The 16,086-nt window shown below is 39.0% G+C and overlaps 1 protein-coding gene across 1 annotated transcript in view; it reads left to right on the top strand.

Annotated features, from left to right (window-relative positions):
- The window catches only part of LOC122659879 (probable protein phosphatase 2C 59), a 44,475-nt gene extending 36,803 nt beyond the window's left edge, over positions 1–7,672 (top strand). The window contains exons 6-8 of the mRNA XM_043855030.1: positions 6,610–6,684; positions 7,166–7,353; positions 7,445–7,672. Of these exons, the coding sequence (XP_043710965.1) occupies positions 6,610–6,684; positions 7,166–7,353; positions 7,445–7,448 (267 nt within the window). The 3' untranslated portion in view covers positions 7,449–7,672. The remainder of the gene's footprint in view (positions 1–6,609; positions 6,685–7,165; positions 7,354–7,444) is intronic.
- The last annotated feature ends 8,414 nt before the right edge of the window (positions 7,673–16,086 follow it).

The following is a 16,086-nucleotide window of genomic DNA, read 5'->3' as shown; positions in this document are numbered from 1 at the left end:
GGGATCAAAGGCCCAACATGTATATAACCCCACCCTAGACTTATTCCTAAACAAACGTGTCCTATTTGGTGATGAATCTGCATCAAGGATTAGAAGTGCACAAAACACAACCCCTTTTGTTACTGCATCGAAAGGAGGGAGGAGTTGAGGATTTTCACCATTATAGGATTGGCTGGGTTACAATGGAGTTCTTTCTAAATAATGAGTAGGTTTTGTTTTCAGCTGGATTTTATTGATTAAATGGGCCATTCTCAGGTATATCATGAATTATCTGAGTACCAATGATATTCTCCATATCATAGTTCGAGAACTCGCGAGATCTCGCCGAGTTTCTCGGTTTTTCAAAAAGTTGAGTTGAGATGCCATTCGCATTATAGAATTACATTTTCTCGGCGAGATCTTGCCGAGATCTCGGTATCGGCTCGACCCATACATCTGAGACCAATTTTGAAGTTTTTTTCCTGAATTTTTATGTCATAAAAATGCAATTTCTCGCCGAGATCTCGGCGAAATCTCGGTATCAGGTATGGATATGGGTTTTAGCCCATTTTTTCTCCCCACTTCACCCATCTAACCCATTTTATAAACTAAGCTACATGGACAGAACTCGAAAATCTCGCTGAGTTCTGTCCATAGCTCCAAAGAAAGAGAAAACAGCCCATTTTGCTCCATTTTCTTCCTCTTTCCTTTAAATCTTGGGTGGATTGCATGGTTTCAAGTGAGATTCAAGTGCTAAATTGAAGATTCAACTCCAACAGTCCAAGAATCATCACCTATTTCAAGAATTTTCAAAGGTATTTTCTAGTTTTCCCCAAATCTATTGTTTTCAACAAAATTTGTGTAATCCTTGATAGATTCATGTGGTTTTGATATATGTTAAACATCTTTGGCCGATCTATCACTTGATGGAGTCGGATTTATATTGTCTGATATGTTGAACAACTTGGGATGCTCTACAGCCCCATGGATCAGTTTTTTATTTTCACCCATTAAAAAATTTATTTTATTTTTCAGATTTAATAAAAATATTATAAAAATTAAAAAAAAATATATAATATTAAGGAAAAATACTTGTTGTTTATGGAAAATTATGTATAACATATGTACATACTGTTCAACTTCAAATGGTGTCAAATACATCATTACATTATCTTTTTCTTATACTTTAAGGTATAAATATTTTTAATAAAAATTATAAATATTATTTTTAATTAAGAAATAAATACTAGGGTTAGGGGATAAATAAGAGATAGTTATTTCATAGTTCTAGTAGCTTAACATTATGTTTAACAGTTATGAATAGCATACTATAAGTCTTGAATACCTTACTTTAAGTGAACCATGGTTATTAATACATGCTTTTTTATGTAACAGTGTAAAATATAAGACATTTTGTACATAATGTTTGATATAGCATGGCAACATGGAGTCCCGATGTCCGCAGTCAAAAAGAAGTCCAAATGCAATTATTGTGGGAAGTTGCTATTTGGAGGAGCCACCAGGTTAAAGCAACATTTGTCTGGTACAGGCAAGGATGTTGCCTCATGCCCAAATGTTCCTACCCAAGTGAAAGTGGCAATGACACAACACTTGAAAGGAGGAAGAATAAAGAAAGCTGAGAGGGAAAGAATGCAACAATAGTTTGATGAGGCAGTACTAGAGAGGCCTGGTGTAGAGGTCCGTGGAGGAGATGATACTGACTTTAGACCTCCACCTGGTGAGTTTCAATCAGAGGCTGAATGGAGAATTTACCAGCAGACTTTGGCTGAGAGTAGACAGTTTTCATTTTGAGAATATAAGAGCATATGAGCAAGCAAGAGGAGTTGGTGGATCTGGCTCAGCTGTACCAGTGCAAGAAGATGAGAGGAGGAAAAGCACTAGGACAAGAAATATACCACGACCCCCAACCCGACCATGGGCACATTCTCTAGATCCCATTTTTGAGCAGGATCTAACAATTTTTAGGCAACAAGATGCCTACTAGCCAACCATCCCGCATTCCAGCCAATGTAGCACAAGGAACATACTATAATGCATTCCTTGATGCTGCAGGGAGGGCTAGCCCAAGATGGAAGGGGCCTTCACCACATGAATTATACAATGTATATTTGCCTTAGGAGGCACAGGAGCTGAAAGATTACATTGATGGTTTGAAGCCAATGTGGGAGACATATGGGATTACTCTTATGGTTGATGGTTGGACTGGACCTACTAGACTCTCCATCATAAATTTCATGGTGAGTTGCGATGGGAAGACTGTATTCTTGAAGTCTATTGATACATCAAAGCATATAAAGGATGCATCATACTTGTATAAGGAGTTGAAGCAAGTGGTGGAAGAGGTATGACCAAAGAACATTATCCAAATTGTGACGGATAACGGTTCCAACTTTAAAAAGGCTGGAGAGAAGTTGATGAATAAGAAGAGTAAGAGGATCCGGCTCTTTTGGACTCCATGTGCAGCCCATTCTATTGATTTAATGCTGAAGGACATGGGGAAAAAGACTTTGGTGGCGGGTGTGGTAAATAAGGCAAGACAAGTAACAAATTTTGTGTATAACCATGGTTATGCTTTAGCCTTATTGAGGGACAAATGCAATGGAGATTTAGTGAGGCCTGGTGTCACTCGATTTGCCACTAATTACATTGCATTGAATATTTCAGACGAAGGTGATAGGTTTGAGGTCTATGTTTGCAAGTGAACAATGGTTTGGTTGGCAAGGTTCTAAGTCAGAAGAAGGGAAGGCAGCAAAACAGACCATTGCAAGTGATGGATTTTGGAAGGACTTGCAGAAAGTGGTTGCCATATTAGAGCCAGCGGTGGCAGTACTGAGGATGGTTGATACAGAGAAGAAGCCTACCTTGGTCGACATTTATGCTGCCATTCAAAAAATGAAGGAAATGGTTAGAGCTGCTATACCTCGAAGTGCAAAGTCCTACATTAACATCATTGATGAACGGTGGGAGAAGCACTTGAGTGATCTATTGCATAAAACTGGTGAGTTCATCATAATTTACACTTTAAATGTTAAAACTTTTTTACATTTACATATTCAAAACCCTAAGGCATTAAGTCACTAACAAATTATATTTGTGGTGTCTACTTTACCAGCATACTATTTGAATCCAAAGTATCAGTACTCCCATGATCTTGGGCTAGACACAGATTTGTTAGAGGCAGTTCAAGCTGTTACTGAGAAGTTGGAGCCTAATCCAAAGATACAAGCTGCCTGCAATGATGAGGTGAGAGTATGGGACTTTGGTACTCCATTTGTTAGTTTATGAATGTAATTACTAAATAGTAAATACCAATGCCTCTTAACAATGTTTGAAATTTAAAATGAAAATAGATCAAATACTTCAGAGAGGCCTCAACAAGTTTTGGTCGACAAGATGCAGTGGAGGGTAGACAAAAGTCAGACCCTGGTAGGTGGCATGATATTACATTTATGAATTATAATTTTATCCCTTTAGAATGTATATATTTTTAATATTCTATATTTGTAATGCAACCGACTGGTGGGGTGCTTTATGGCACAAGTTCACCCAACCTGAGGAAGGTAGCAGTGAGAGTGCTCTCACAAACCTGTTTATCCTCCGGATGTGAGCGCAACTGGAGTACATTCTCATTGATACATTCAAAGAGGTAGAACAGGTTGGGTATCGAACGACTGGAGCAGCTTGTGTATGTGCACTACAATATGAGATTAAGGATGAGGCACATACGTGAAGGAATTGAGGCCAATGATAAAGAACCCATTGAACTGTTCAACATTTTCCAAGAGGACTTTGATGAGGATGAGGATCCCCTATTCCAGTGGGTGAGGGATCGTGGTGCACCCGATATGGATCAGCCTGGGGGTAGGCCCGACCCTACCATGGCGTTTGTAACCGGTACTGATGTTGACGAATATATGTCTTCGCAAGAGGGGCGTGTACATTCAGACTCACCAAGACCTTTTGAGCCTGTTGTAGGAAGTCCTGCTGATGATGATGATGGTGGTGATGATGACAGTGGTGATGGTAGTGGTGGTGGCATGCAGAGTGGTGGTTATTATGATGATCGTCATGAGGGGATGCGCGAGCAGTACCAGTGTGAAGTGGGAACGCAGGAGGACCCTGTGCGTTTCACAGGTGAGTCTCAGTTTACGCATGCCACTCAAGATCAAGACCATGGTGGCTACTCTAAAACATACAACAGAAAGAAGGGTCGCAAACACTCACATGCTCAGGATGATGACAGCAGTATGAACACCATGCTTGCAAGTTTCGGAAGCACGAGTATAGATACTACTAGTGAGCATCAGTCATGGCATTCATCTCAGCATCATCATGGTTATAACTATGGTCAGGAGAGCACCGGTTCTGAATATAGTAGCTATGGTCAGTATAGGCAGCTAGCAGTTGAGTTTGATAGTCAAAGCTTTGGGTCAGGTTTTGGGTACATATTCCCAATCCCAAACCAGTCATACATGCCTCAAACTCAATATGACAGTAGCAGTGGATCTTACAGCTCATACCGACAGCCTCCCATGTACCCTAAGATAGGGAGGTTGGTATATGTTGATGACAACACTTATATAGAGGCTGTGCCACACTATGTGCAACATTTCAGCAATTCTATGACGTGGGAATTCTTTGTGGATCAATATGGGGATGAATTTATTACTCGATCACATTTTATGTAACAAATTCAGAGAACATTGATGTAATGTACTTTGTATTTGAATGTTTTGATTGATATGTACTAATTTGGATGGTTTGATTGCTAATTTGCTATGTATTACTAAATTATGTGTAGAGTAGGTTGTTTTAGTACGACTCGTAGCCTACCAACTTATGGTCCAAAGTGAAACTCATATTTGGACTTGTTTTTGGGAAATCTGGGCATGCCATTGTGTTTAAATGGCCTGAAATAGGCTGCATACCAAGTTTCAGACCCAAAATATGTGTAAAACCCACCGAGTTGGGGATCCGAGTAAAAAAAACAAAAGAAATGCTGCAACTCGCCGAGATCTCGACTCGTCTCGGTTTCTGGCTGGGCCGAGATGCCACCGAGACCTGAGTTTTAGAACCTTGCTCCATGTTTAACTTTGGAAGTTCTGTGGGGGTAGTGTACAGCCCACGCCCAGACACAGACTAGGGAGGTGCAAATGACCGCCCCACCCCCCATGATGCCAACGTGTGTGCACTCATTGGCCCCAGCACGCACATAGGGACCACACTCTCCCACAGAGAACGCCAACCCTTTAAGTTTATATGGTTAAGAAATTTTTTTTTTTCATTTGAAGCATTTAACTTCTTTAATAAGCGAGATGATGGTTGGAAACTTCAAAATTCAATTTGGAGAGCCTTCAGGTTTCTTAGGAACAGGCTGCGGTCTTCCCAACCTTGGCTGTGTGGTCAAACCCATGCTTCTGTCTTTCTTCTGCTCTTAACCTGTTATTGCTATTGTTGATGTTTTCTATTAGTCTGGTGCTGTTCATCGTCTTTTATGCTCTCTGCAATAAGTTCTTTGGTTCTGTTGTTCTGATCTTTGATCTTTTGATTAGATGTCCCTGAATCCTGTAGGTGTTCAACTCTCAGATTGTTCTATGATCTAGTCTTCCAGAGCGAGTATAGGTCCATTACTGCTGGTTGTTTCATTTGAATGAAATATATTTTGTTTTCCTCAACCTGGCAGTGCTTGGGGTCATAATGTTTGGCCATGTCTACTTAACCCTGCTTCTTTGTTTCTGATGTTTTGGGGTTTTGAACACCTAAAATAGTCACGCCACTAGCAGTGTGTGATCACCTTTTGCCTTAAAAATAAAATCCATTTTGTCCCTTTTGACCTGGTCAGTCACTCAGTTGTACAGATGACCTACTGCGTTGCTTACTTAACGGTGAGCCGGGTGAGCCTGGTTTTAGAAGCTGATAATAGTTGTTCCCTTGTGTGAACTCTCTCACCATGGGAATCCCCACACTAAAATTAGACCAGAATAAGTGTCTTACACTTTCTCTTCCATCTGTAGAAGTGTTCTTACTGTGGGATTGTTCCCCTGAGAGAATTTTGCAACTGGGAACTGAATTAGGAAAACATGAGAAGTAAACATATACTTTCTTTAGTTAGCTGTGAAAATGAAAGAGGCCTACTATACCAGGAATGCCATTCTGTTTCTAGGATTCCAAAGTTACTTGTTTTACAATTATTGATTTGTTAGATTTTTTATTTATTTTTCATATTTTTTTTGGGGTGGTGGTGGTTGGGAGGGATGCTCTGGGGAACGAATTTCTTAGCTTATGCTGGGAATTGCTCCTGTATTAACATTCCCTTTTGTTTCACTATTTTGATAAATTGCTTTTTTAATCTTTATAAATACCTTTTTTTTTATTAAACTTAAATTGTTGTTATTTAAATGCACTTCCATTGGTAATCAATCACCTTTCAAACTGCCAAGAAATTTTTTCTGGCACCTGCTGACCATATATATAGGATACTGTCCCTCCCAAGTTATCTAGCACTGGGTTTTACTGTAAGTGTAGGAACGCTGTCAATATTTCTAGTAGTGATTGAACATTTGGGTGCTTGTGTTTAATTAATGAATTTTATTGCTACCGAATTGGCAGGAAGAAGTGATTGACAGCTCCCTTGAATTTCTTATCCTTGCAAGTGATGGACTGTGGGATGTCGTCACGAATGAGGTACTGTTGGGTTAATCTTACGTCGAGTTTCTAGTGTGATCCTCAACACTAGGTTCCACAATATTTCAAACTTTAACCCCTTGTATTTTCAGGCATTGAACCCATGTTGTCAAAGTTGATTTTTAGACTAGTTTTGTATTTTCAGTCATTGAACCAATGTTGTCAAAGTTGATTTTTAAACTAGTTTTTCAAGCTTTATGTTGCCATGTGAGAAATGCATTTCCATTTGTGCAATGAAACCTGGCAGTGTTGAGAATAACCTCTTGCAAGGCAATGTGCCAAGATTCTGGATTTGCTTGGTTGGAAGGGCAACTGATATGGTTTAGGCTATTTCTACCTTCGAGCACGATCTAGGATAATAGATGGATGTGCCACAAATATGAAATGACATTAAGGTTTTTTTTCGTTTTTCTGTCACGTACAAATATTTTGCTGCTTAGTCCAAAAGTTGACTCCACACCTTTGGTCCTTGAAATTTCAGGAGGCTGTTTCTATGATCAAGTCTATAGAGGATCCGGAAGAGGCTGCCAAAAGGCTGATGCTGGAAGCGTACCAAAGAGGAAGTGCAGATAATATTACTTGTGTCGTCGTCCGTTTCTTGGCAAATTTGAGGGAACCACCTGCTCATGTCGATCAAAGAAAAGGTGGACCTGCTAATAGCCGCACTGGGTGAGCGTCTACTGTAGCTTTGCTCTTGGTATTCTACTATTTCTCTTTACCTGAATGGAACGAACTGAAATGAAATTGACATTTGCCACAGGTAAACTAACATCAAAGTTTACGCGTTAGAAGACAAAGGAACCTCTGGTTGAGAATGTAGTTTCATTTTTTCAGCCACTTGTGTAACTCAGTTTACAGTCACACAAGTGGTGTGTGAATCTGTAAAGACAAGTTTCTGTGTACACATATATTCTACTGTGAGTAATAACATGCTGTTTCTCATAATGATGATAGACTTCTAGCTCAGGATCATGGAGTGTTGTGTTACTATCTGAAGCCTATGATTCTAAATAGATCATGTGTGATGTTTTTTTTTCCTGGTAGAAAGGAAGACTAATTAAACAGAGATAAAACTAGCTACATTGTCCAGCACAACTAGATGTCCCTTAGATCTCAAAAAACAAGCACTACCGCGAAAGGAACAAGGGCGAATCCTAGCACGCACAGCAAGATCATGAGCTGGAGCGATATAAGATTAATATATACAGATGAGAATGTATCCAAAATAGCTTTGATATCTAAAAGAACAGAAAAGATCTCCCATTGAGGAACGTACTTTGCGTAGTCCTTGGAGCAGTTCTCGTGCTTTTGCATCTGGTGTTGTCCCTGTAACACCGAAGTCCAACAAGCAACAATAAAAAGATTGTTGTGTAATAATATAGAAGACCACCCAGCTTCATGGGAGTGCTCTAAAAAACTATCATTGCAAATTAGAGTAGCACAACCAGGCCTTACGAGTGTCAATGTATCTCTGATGGAGTTAAATAAGGTACCAAGGAAGTGCTTGTAGGGAAAGCAGCAAAGTAGTCATGGAGAAGATTTAAATCAATAATCCAACGTGCAATATTAGATGAGGCTTGATGAGAGGGTTAGGTTATTACGAGTCTGTCAGATAAAGTAACAAGTGATTGAGAAAATGGTCAGAAAAGGACTTATTTGATATTTGGATAGGGCGGGAGAATAAGATGTGGGACACAAAGTTGGGATAGAAGAGGCTACAATATGTCCAGTTCGGAGCCCTAATAGAGCAACTGCCCACAACCTATTAATGAAACTACTAGCAAAAAATAAATGCCAATCAATTTCATCATGTTCATGGCAGAAAATACACAATGGGTTTAAATGGAAGAATTGTTGGTTGTAATTCCATTATTGAGTAATTTGCACATAAAGTACTGAAATTTGGGATGCATATTTGTTTTCCAAAAGAGGCACCATATTGGTTGGGATGGTGATGGGTTAGAGTTGTGAAAATCAAGGGAGTGAGAATTGCATCAATAATCGAGCAGCTGCCCTTATGGTCAAACTGCCATTTTTAGAGTAATGGTAGATTAAAATATGATCATGCATTGAGATTGATAAGGGGATGCGGGAATTTTGATTATATAGAGAGGGAGTGAGAAAGAAGATGAGACGTAGATTCTGGTTCCTGTTGGAGACATAGTTCAAGAACTCGCGAGATCTCGCCAAGATTTGTCGAGTTTTTCGGTTTTGGAAAAAACCGGGATGATATTGCCTGCAAGTTTCAAAAGTGCAATATCTCGTCGAGATCTCGGATCTCGGTTCGGGTCTCGGTTTCGACCTATTTTTTAACCCATCTACCACTTAAATACCTCACCTAACTCGACAGAACTCAACATATCTCAACGAGATCTCGGATCTCAGGTCCAAATCTCGGGTTGACCCATGGAAATGACCCATCTACTATGTATTTACCTAACTCGATGAAAAAAAAAAAATGCACCAACTCGGCGAGATCTCGACTCGACTCGATTTTTCCAAAAGCCAAGTTGGTACCGAGAACCGAGTTTTAGTATCTTGGTTGGAGATATGATCAGAGATTCCTGTTGGAGATAAGATCAGAGACTCTTTGAAGCAGGGGAAGGGGTTGGACCATGGGAGCTAGGTAAAGGTGGTTTCATCTTGGAATCCAAGGATCTGTCCAAAAGTTGATAGATTCCCTTTTACCTACCTTCCAGCATACTAACTTTCTTAAAAATAGAATAATTCTACTGATGTTGTGCCAAAACCAAGAACATGGTTTAGCTTTAAAGGTGGAAATAATTAAAGAGGTGGAGAAGTATTTGGCTTCAGGATTTGACCCCAAAGAAATTTGGATTGGATAACATATTCACCGTAACCGGATAAGGATAAAGGCATTATGTGTGGAATTCAGTTGAATGCCCAATCCACCATAAGATTTAAGCTGCAGACTTCAGCCCAAAAGATATGGAGAACTATCTGTGGTCCTTGGTATCACCTCTTTCAAAAGAAGGCGTTTATGGAATCCAATTTAGAATGGACTTAGGAATTTGGAAACAGGGCATTAAGTAGGTAGGGACTGAAGCAAGGACATATTTGATGAAGAGACATCTGCCTACTTGGGAGAGTAGAGAGGCTTTGCCGGCAGTTGGCTTCTTTTGAACTCTGTGGAAAGGAAGAAAAGACGTGCGGCGAGCTCGAGATAGGAACAATGGTGCTCCCAAATAGAAGGAAGAGGATGACATTTCACGCAAATCCACTGTGGTACAGATATCATGACAGAGAGAGATGGAGTGTTTTTGCTGAAAAAGATATCACTTATAGAGGTGTTGTTGCATAACCCAGATAAATCCTCAAATAAATGCAGAATTTCCTAGACGGAATGAATATCCTCAACTTTTGCTCAACAAAGTTGATTCCTTATGTGTTAGAAACCGTGACATGAAGATAATTAATCTTATCCTGGTAGAGATGTCAATGTCAATGGAACTTCGAATTTTACTAAGAGTATAGGAAGAGAAGGTCAACCTTCACTTGTTTCTCTCCCATCCGGGGTGATATACAATACCATAAAAGCCTTCTTAATAGCCAAAATCGCAAACTGATTTTCCTTTAAAATTCCTCATAATTCATTTCCATTCTTCTTCAAAGGATAGCAGAGGAGTGTGAGATGGCAACACTTTTGAAGAATTCCATTCCAAATGTCCAAGGAGAAAAGACAACAGAAGAATAGGTGATCAATGTCCACCGTATTCCAACAAATACAACAGTTAGGAATATTAATAATATTCCTATTCTGAAAGAAAGATTGGGCCGGCCAAGTACTAATCAAGGCACACTACATGATGAAACTATGTCCAGGAATATGATGCTTGAACCAGACAGGAAGGAGCCAAGGGGCGGGAGTACATTTAGACCGAACTAACTCCTAGGATGAGGTAGAAGTGAAGAAAATTTGTGGAATTGAGCAAATTGGACCACATCCTCACTACCAGAAAGCCACCTTGGGATCAAGTGAAGTTGGTTCAAACCAAGGTAAGGTCCATTGAAGCATGAGGGTCCACATTCTTGAACCATCAAAGATAATTGAAGGGACTGAAGCTAGTCTTCTTACCTTGCATCATTTCTGATCCTAACTCCAAAATCAAGAAGGACTCCACTTGGCTGCCAATTATCTAACCAAAGCGTTGTAGAACTGCATCATCAATCTTGCACTTAATACCTCCAAAGCAAGGGTTCTAGCTTCAAGAATTTTCCTCCAAGTCCAGCTAGCATTTGGAGCTCAAGAAACTATCAAAATAGAGTCAATCTTAAGGTACTCGGAATAAATCCACTTCACCTAGAAGTTATCCTTCTTAGCAACAATGTTCTAAAGGAGCTTCAATAGATTAGCATTATTGTAGGTACCGCGACCTTTGGAACGAGTTTTTTTCCGCCTTGTGGGCGGGTCCAAACTTTTAGGATCCTTTAGCGGCAAGGGGTTTAAAATCATAATATATATATTTTGAAATATCAGGAGTCGCTACCTAGGATTAGGGCCTAGGACCCAATGGGGGGTAGCCCCATCCGTGGGGAACAGAAAGGGTTACACATGATTCCATCATGTGAATTCACCTAGAGGGGGTGAATAGGTGAAGGTAGTGGAATAAAAAATTATTGCAGAAATAAACAAGTTATCAATGAAATACAAATAACAAAGATAACACAAGAGATTTATAGTGGTTCGGGCAACACTTGCCTACGTCTACTCCTCTCATCTAAGAGAGAATTCCACTAAATAGAATCTTGAGTATGAGCAAGGGAACTCGTACAAATCTTAAGAATGAGCAAGAGAACTCAACTAATCTTGATTGGGAGCAAGATGACTCAATCAATCTTAATTCCGAGCAAGAGAAATCAACTTAACACATAGAAATGAAAAGTGTACTAAAATTAGGATTACCTCAACCTTAGATGTGTAAAACTATCTTCCACCTTTGAAGCTTGAAGCTTGAAGCTAATTGAGGTAGAGTAGTCTTGAGTGTGTGAGCTTGTGATGATTTGATGCTTATGATCAATGAATGGCTCACTTTGGTGATCTTGCAATGTATCTTGTATTGAATGCTCTTAATTGTGATTAGTAGTAGTGATTAGAACCTTAAACAAGTGGGTATTTGTAGGCTAAGTAGCTCTAATTATTATGGAAACTGTCTTAAAATCAGATTGATTTAGACATCCATAATTCGGTATACCGATTCCCAATCCGGTATGCCGGTTCACCAAATTTTCTTATATGAACTAAGGATTAATAGTCAAATTATAACAGTCATATAGTAATCCGGTATGCTGGATAACCATTCGGTATACTGTTTCAGGGTAAAAACAAAGCCAGAAGTGATCTGGTATGCTGGGTCACCATCCAGCATGGGCTGGAAGGCTACTGTGGCGTGATTCCTAAGACCAATACTGATCCGGTATGCCGGATTAGCTAATTTCTGCTGAAATGAGCTAGTTCCTTTAAGGGGCTATCTTGGGGGGTCTCAAACTTAAATAGTCACATGTTTAGGGGTTCATTTAACTTCCTAAGGTCATTCTATATGAATGTATGCGTGCGTGTGTGCGTTACATTTATTGTGACCTTAATTTACAAATATCAAACAAATACAAAGTCTTCAATCTTCACACTTGACAGTCTTCAATGTAGACTCTTTTGTTCGACTTGGTCTTTGTCTTCAAGACTTGATTCTTTGACTTTCATGTCTCTGAAATCAACTTGAGCAATAGTCCAATTTATTTGAGTGTGAACTCTTGTATGCACTTGTATATGCTCCCCCTCACTTGGTGCTACGCTCTTATCTAAACAACTTAAACAAGTGTTAATCCAAGAGTGGTTTTATTTGTTATCATCAAAACCTTTATGTCATCATGGTGGATGAGTTGGAGTATATGAGGTCATCCTCAACAATCTCCCCATTTTCGATGATGACAAATAATCCAAGTGAATAAAATAATAGAGTAATTTTAAATTGAAGCAATGTATAGAAAATTCAAAGAAATTGCACATATCATTAAAGTCAAGAAAAGTTGCACAATCATACAATTTGAAAAGTTGAAATCAAATATGCAAATTACATTCAAAAAGTTTCAAAACATAAACATTCATTCCAATTCCAAACATTCATTACATTTTATTCCATTCCATACCCATATGCTTCTCCCCCTTTGTCCCCTTTGTCATTGTCAAAAAGAGGGTAGAGATAATTCAAAGATTTGGGTCAAGGTTGAATGGGTGAACTTGAGCTTGATTCACCGGGGGTGGGTGCTCTAAAAGGTGGTTTAAATCCTTGATGAGTAATTCCTTGAGGTGTAGCTCCCGGTGTGTCAAAGGTTAGATGTCCAAGATTGAAAGAGAGATTGTGGATAGCATTTAGGATTCCATCTTGGCGAGAGTTGATGGAGTCAAAGCCGGTCTTCACTTCTTGGTAAAGAGAGGTCACATCTTCTTAAATTCTTTGTTGGCCAAATTCAAGTTCCATGATCCGATTGTAGGCTTCGTCCATGTACTCATCAATGTTAGAAACCCATTCTTGTAGAGATGTCGGCATCCCTTCTTGTGCTTGACGAGGAGGAGGCGTATCATCATTTAAGTTTTCTTCGGCTTCCACAAAGACATCAAAAGGAGGAGGAATAACAATGGTGTGAAAACTATTGCGGGTGATGTGTTGGAAAGACAAAGTGGATGCCTCCTCACGTTCAAGGTCGATATCAAAGGCCCGAAATAGGGGAGTGAGAAGCCGGCCATAAGATAGATTAGTGTGCTTGCGGGGGTGAGTACACGATTCCATGTACCTCATAATGAAGTATGGAAGACAAGTCGGGGTATTGGTATAGAGACAATAGGTGAGATAAGCTTGTGGTGTGAGACACTTACTTCTATCACCTCCTCTAGGGATAAAATTGTGTTGGATGATGTAAGAAATCACATGAGGAATGAGCCAAAGTCGTCCGGTGACAACGGTTGCCGCATTAGCATCGAATTGCTTGAGGATGGAGGAATAGACTTCTTCATGGTTGATGAAATCTCCAAAGTTGGGGTTCTTTGGAGTCTAAAATATGCACGGTCCATCACTTGAAATTTGAAGGAGTCGGGCAAAATCATCAATAGAAAGCTCTAAGTGAGTATTTTTCACATAAGAGAGGAGTTTCAAGCTTTGCTCTGTCCCGCTAAAATAGAGGTTTGCATAGAAGTATTTGATTAGGTTGGGGTAACAAAGCTCCAACATGTTGAGAAGGGGTTCCCATCCTATGTCCTTGAACCTTTCTTCAAGCCGAATGCTATTGAAAGAGAACACATCAACCTCACATCCTTCTTCTATCTTTCGGGCAAGGTAGAGAGGCCAATTCTCATGGCATTCCGGAGATCGAAAGAGGCGGTCTTTGATGAGCACATTTATGTGTGAAATCTTAGGGCATAAAACATACATTTTACCACATTGGACAGAGTTACTTTGGTGCTTTCTTGTGCTTTTTAGGTTTTAGGTGAATTCTTGTGAAAATGAAGCAAAAGATGCTAAGAATAGCCGGAAGCGCCCAGGAGTCGAGAAAATCAAGTTTGGATTGAGCACTGAAAGAATCACACAAATCAATCAAATTTGAATGTGATTATAATGGATCCCTTAGCATAATTTTGAGGTATTAATAGTATGGATGCGTAGCCTGTCGAGTCAGCTTCGCAACAGTTCAAACGACACTTGATTCCGAGTTGAAAAGAAGAAGTTACAGCCGTTTCCGTGGATAGGGGTTTATTTATAATTATTGATAATCGACAGGGGACAAAATAAAGCCAAAGTTCGGATTCTAGAGGCCTTAGCATAATTATCAGAAGTTATCTTTCTGTCAGCCGAAAGATTCTATTTAAAAGGCTCTAGAGCAGTCCAACTTCAACTTGAGATATCTTGGGCTCCCGAATTCCAAATTGGACAAAATTTTGGTCTATTTTGGGTGATTTTTCGTAAGGAATACAACAGTGAGGCCTATATAAGCATTCCATGCTCCACATTTTTTGAAATACAGATTTGACATTTCATTAATTGTGAGTGGAATCCTAGTCATAACCCTTGCTCTCTCTCTCCTCCAACTTTTCAAGGACACTTTTGGAATTCTACTTGGGACAGATTTCTTTTGAAAGATATTCTCTCATCTATGGAAGGTTAAAATGTCAAAGATGCCTTGATCTCATTGCTTGGAGAAGATATCTACAAAGAAAAGGAATTACAAGTTAGAATTAGAAAATTACTTTTTAATAAATAGAAGGTTTATGTATCTAAGATTCTTTTCTCTCCCTCTTTCCATTTTTTTTCTTTTTTCTTGGGATTCAAAGCAATGTAAAGGAGGAAGGAGAAGAGAATATTCTCTTTTCTTAGGGAATATTTCTCCTACACTTCCCTCTTCTCTCTTCTCCCCTCTTCCCCTCTCTTCCCCCTATAAATACCCCTACCATCTCCTTTGTAATGTTGTTCATTCACTTAGTGAAATTTCTTCTCTTCTTCTCCTTCGAATTTTTTATTTTTGGCTTTCTAAGTTCTAGTTTGCTTTTATGACTTTTATTTCATGGTTGTAATGCTTTTGATTCATGCTTTCAATTCATGTCTTCAATTTGGTTGTAATAATTTAATTCTAGTTTAGGTTTAAAGCTTTCTAGTCTAAGTTCCTATGTTGATGACAAGACTTGGAGATTTAGAAGAGGAAGCCATGGTAAATTTATTCAAGTTTTCATGCAAGACTTAATTAATTCATGCAAGCAAGTTCAATCCGGTTCAAGCATATCTAGGTTTTTATTCTCTAAACCCTTAATCTCATTCTCCCTCTCTTCTATCTCATTCTCCTTCTTCTTTTATTTATTTTTTTTATGTGGTTGTGGTGTGTGGCTGCAATTTATCCTTTCCAATCCGCGTTAGTTTGATAAGTTAGATGGATATGTGTTAGGATGCCAATTTAATTTGTTAGATGCTTGTGAGTTAGGATCCGTAGTTTATTAGTTTAATTAGTTTAATTTAACACTTTAATTTGGTTCAGTTTGCATTACTTTAAAGTGAGTAAAATAGGGTGGCGTATATCTCCTCGTGTTCGACCCGTAGCTACGATTGACCCGTACGCTTGCGGTATTATTTTAATTCAAATAAGTTTTTGGTGCCGTTGCCGGGGAGATTATTGTCCACTTTATTTGTTTGAATTTTAAGTAATTCGAAGTGCTTTATTTTATTTTACCTTTTCTTCTAAAAAAAAAAAATCAGTTTTTGAAAACCTCTTCTTGTTTATCTTCTATTTCAAATAGTGTGCGCCCAATCTAAAGTCCTTCATATGCTCCAACCCTCCATCTTTTTGTATCCCTTATAGGATTAAGTTACCTCTGACGCTACATTTTTGACTTGGTTGGATGGA

The sequence above is a fragment of the Telopea speciosissima genome, chromosome 4 (assembly GCF_018873765.1).
Source record: "Telopea speciosissima isolate NSW1024214 ecotype Mountain lineage chromosome 4, Tspe_v1, whole genome shotgun sequence".
NCBI lineage: Eukaryota > Viridiplantae > Streptophyta > Magnoliopsida > Proteales > Proteaceae > Telopea > Telopea speciosissima.
Note: the sequence above shows the minus strand (reverse complement) of the source record. Positions and strands in the feature narration are given on the sequence as shown.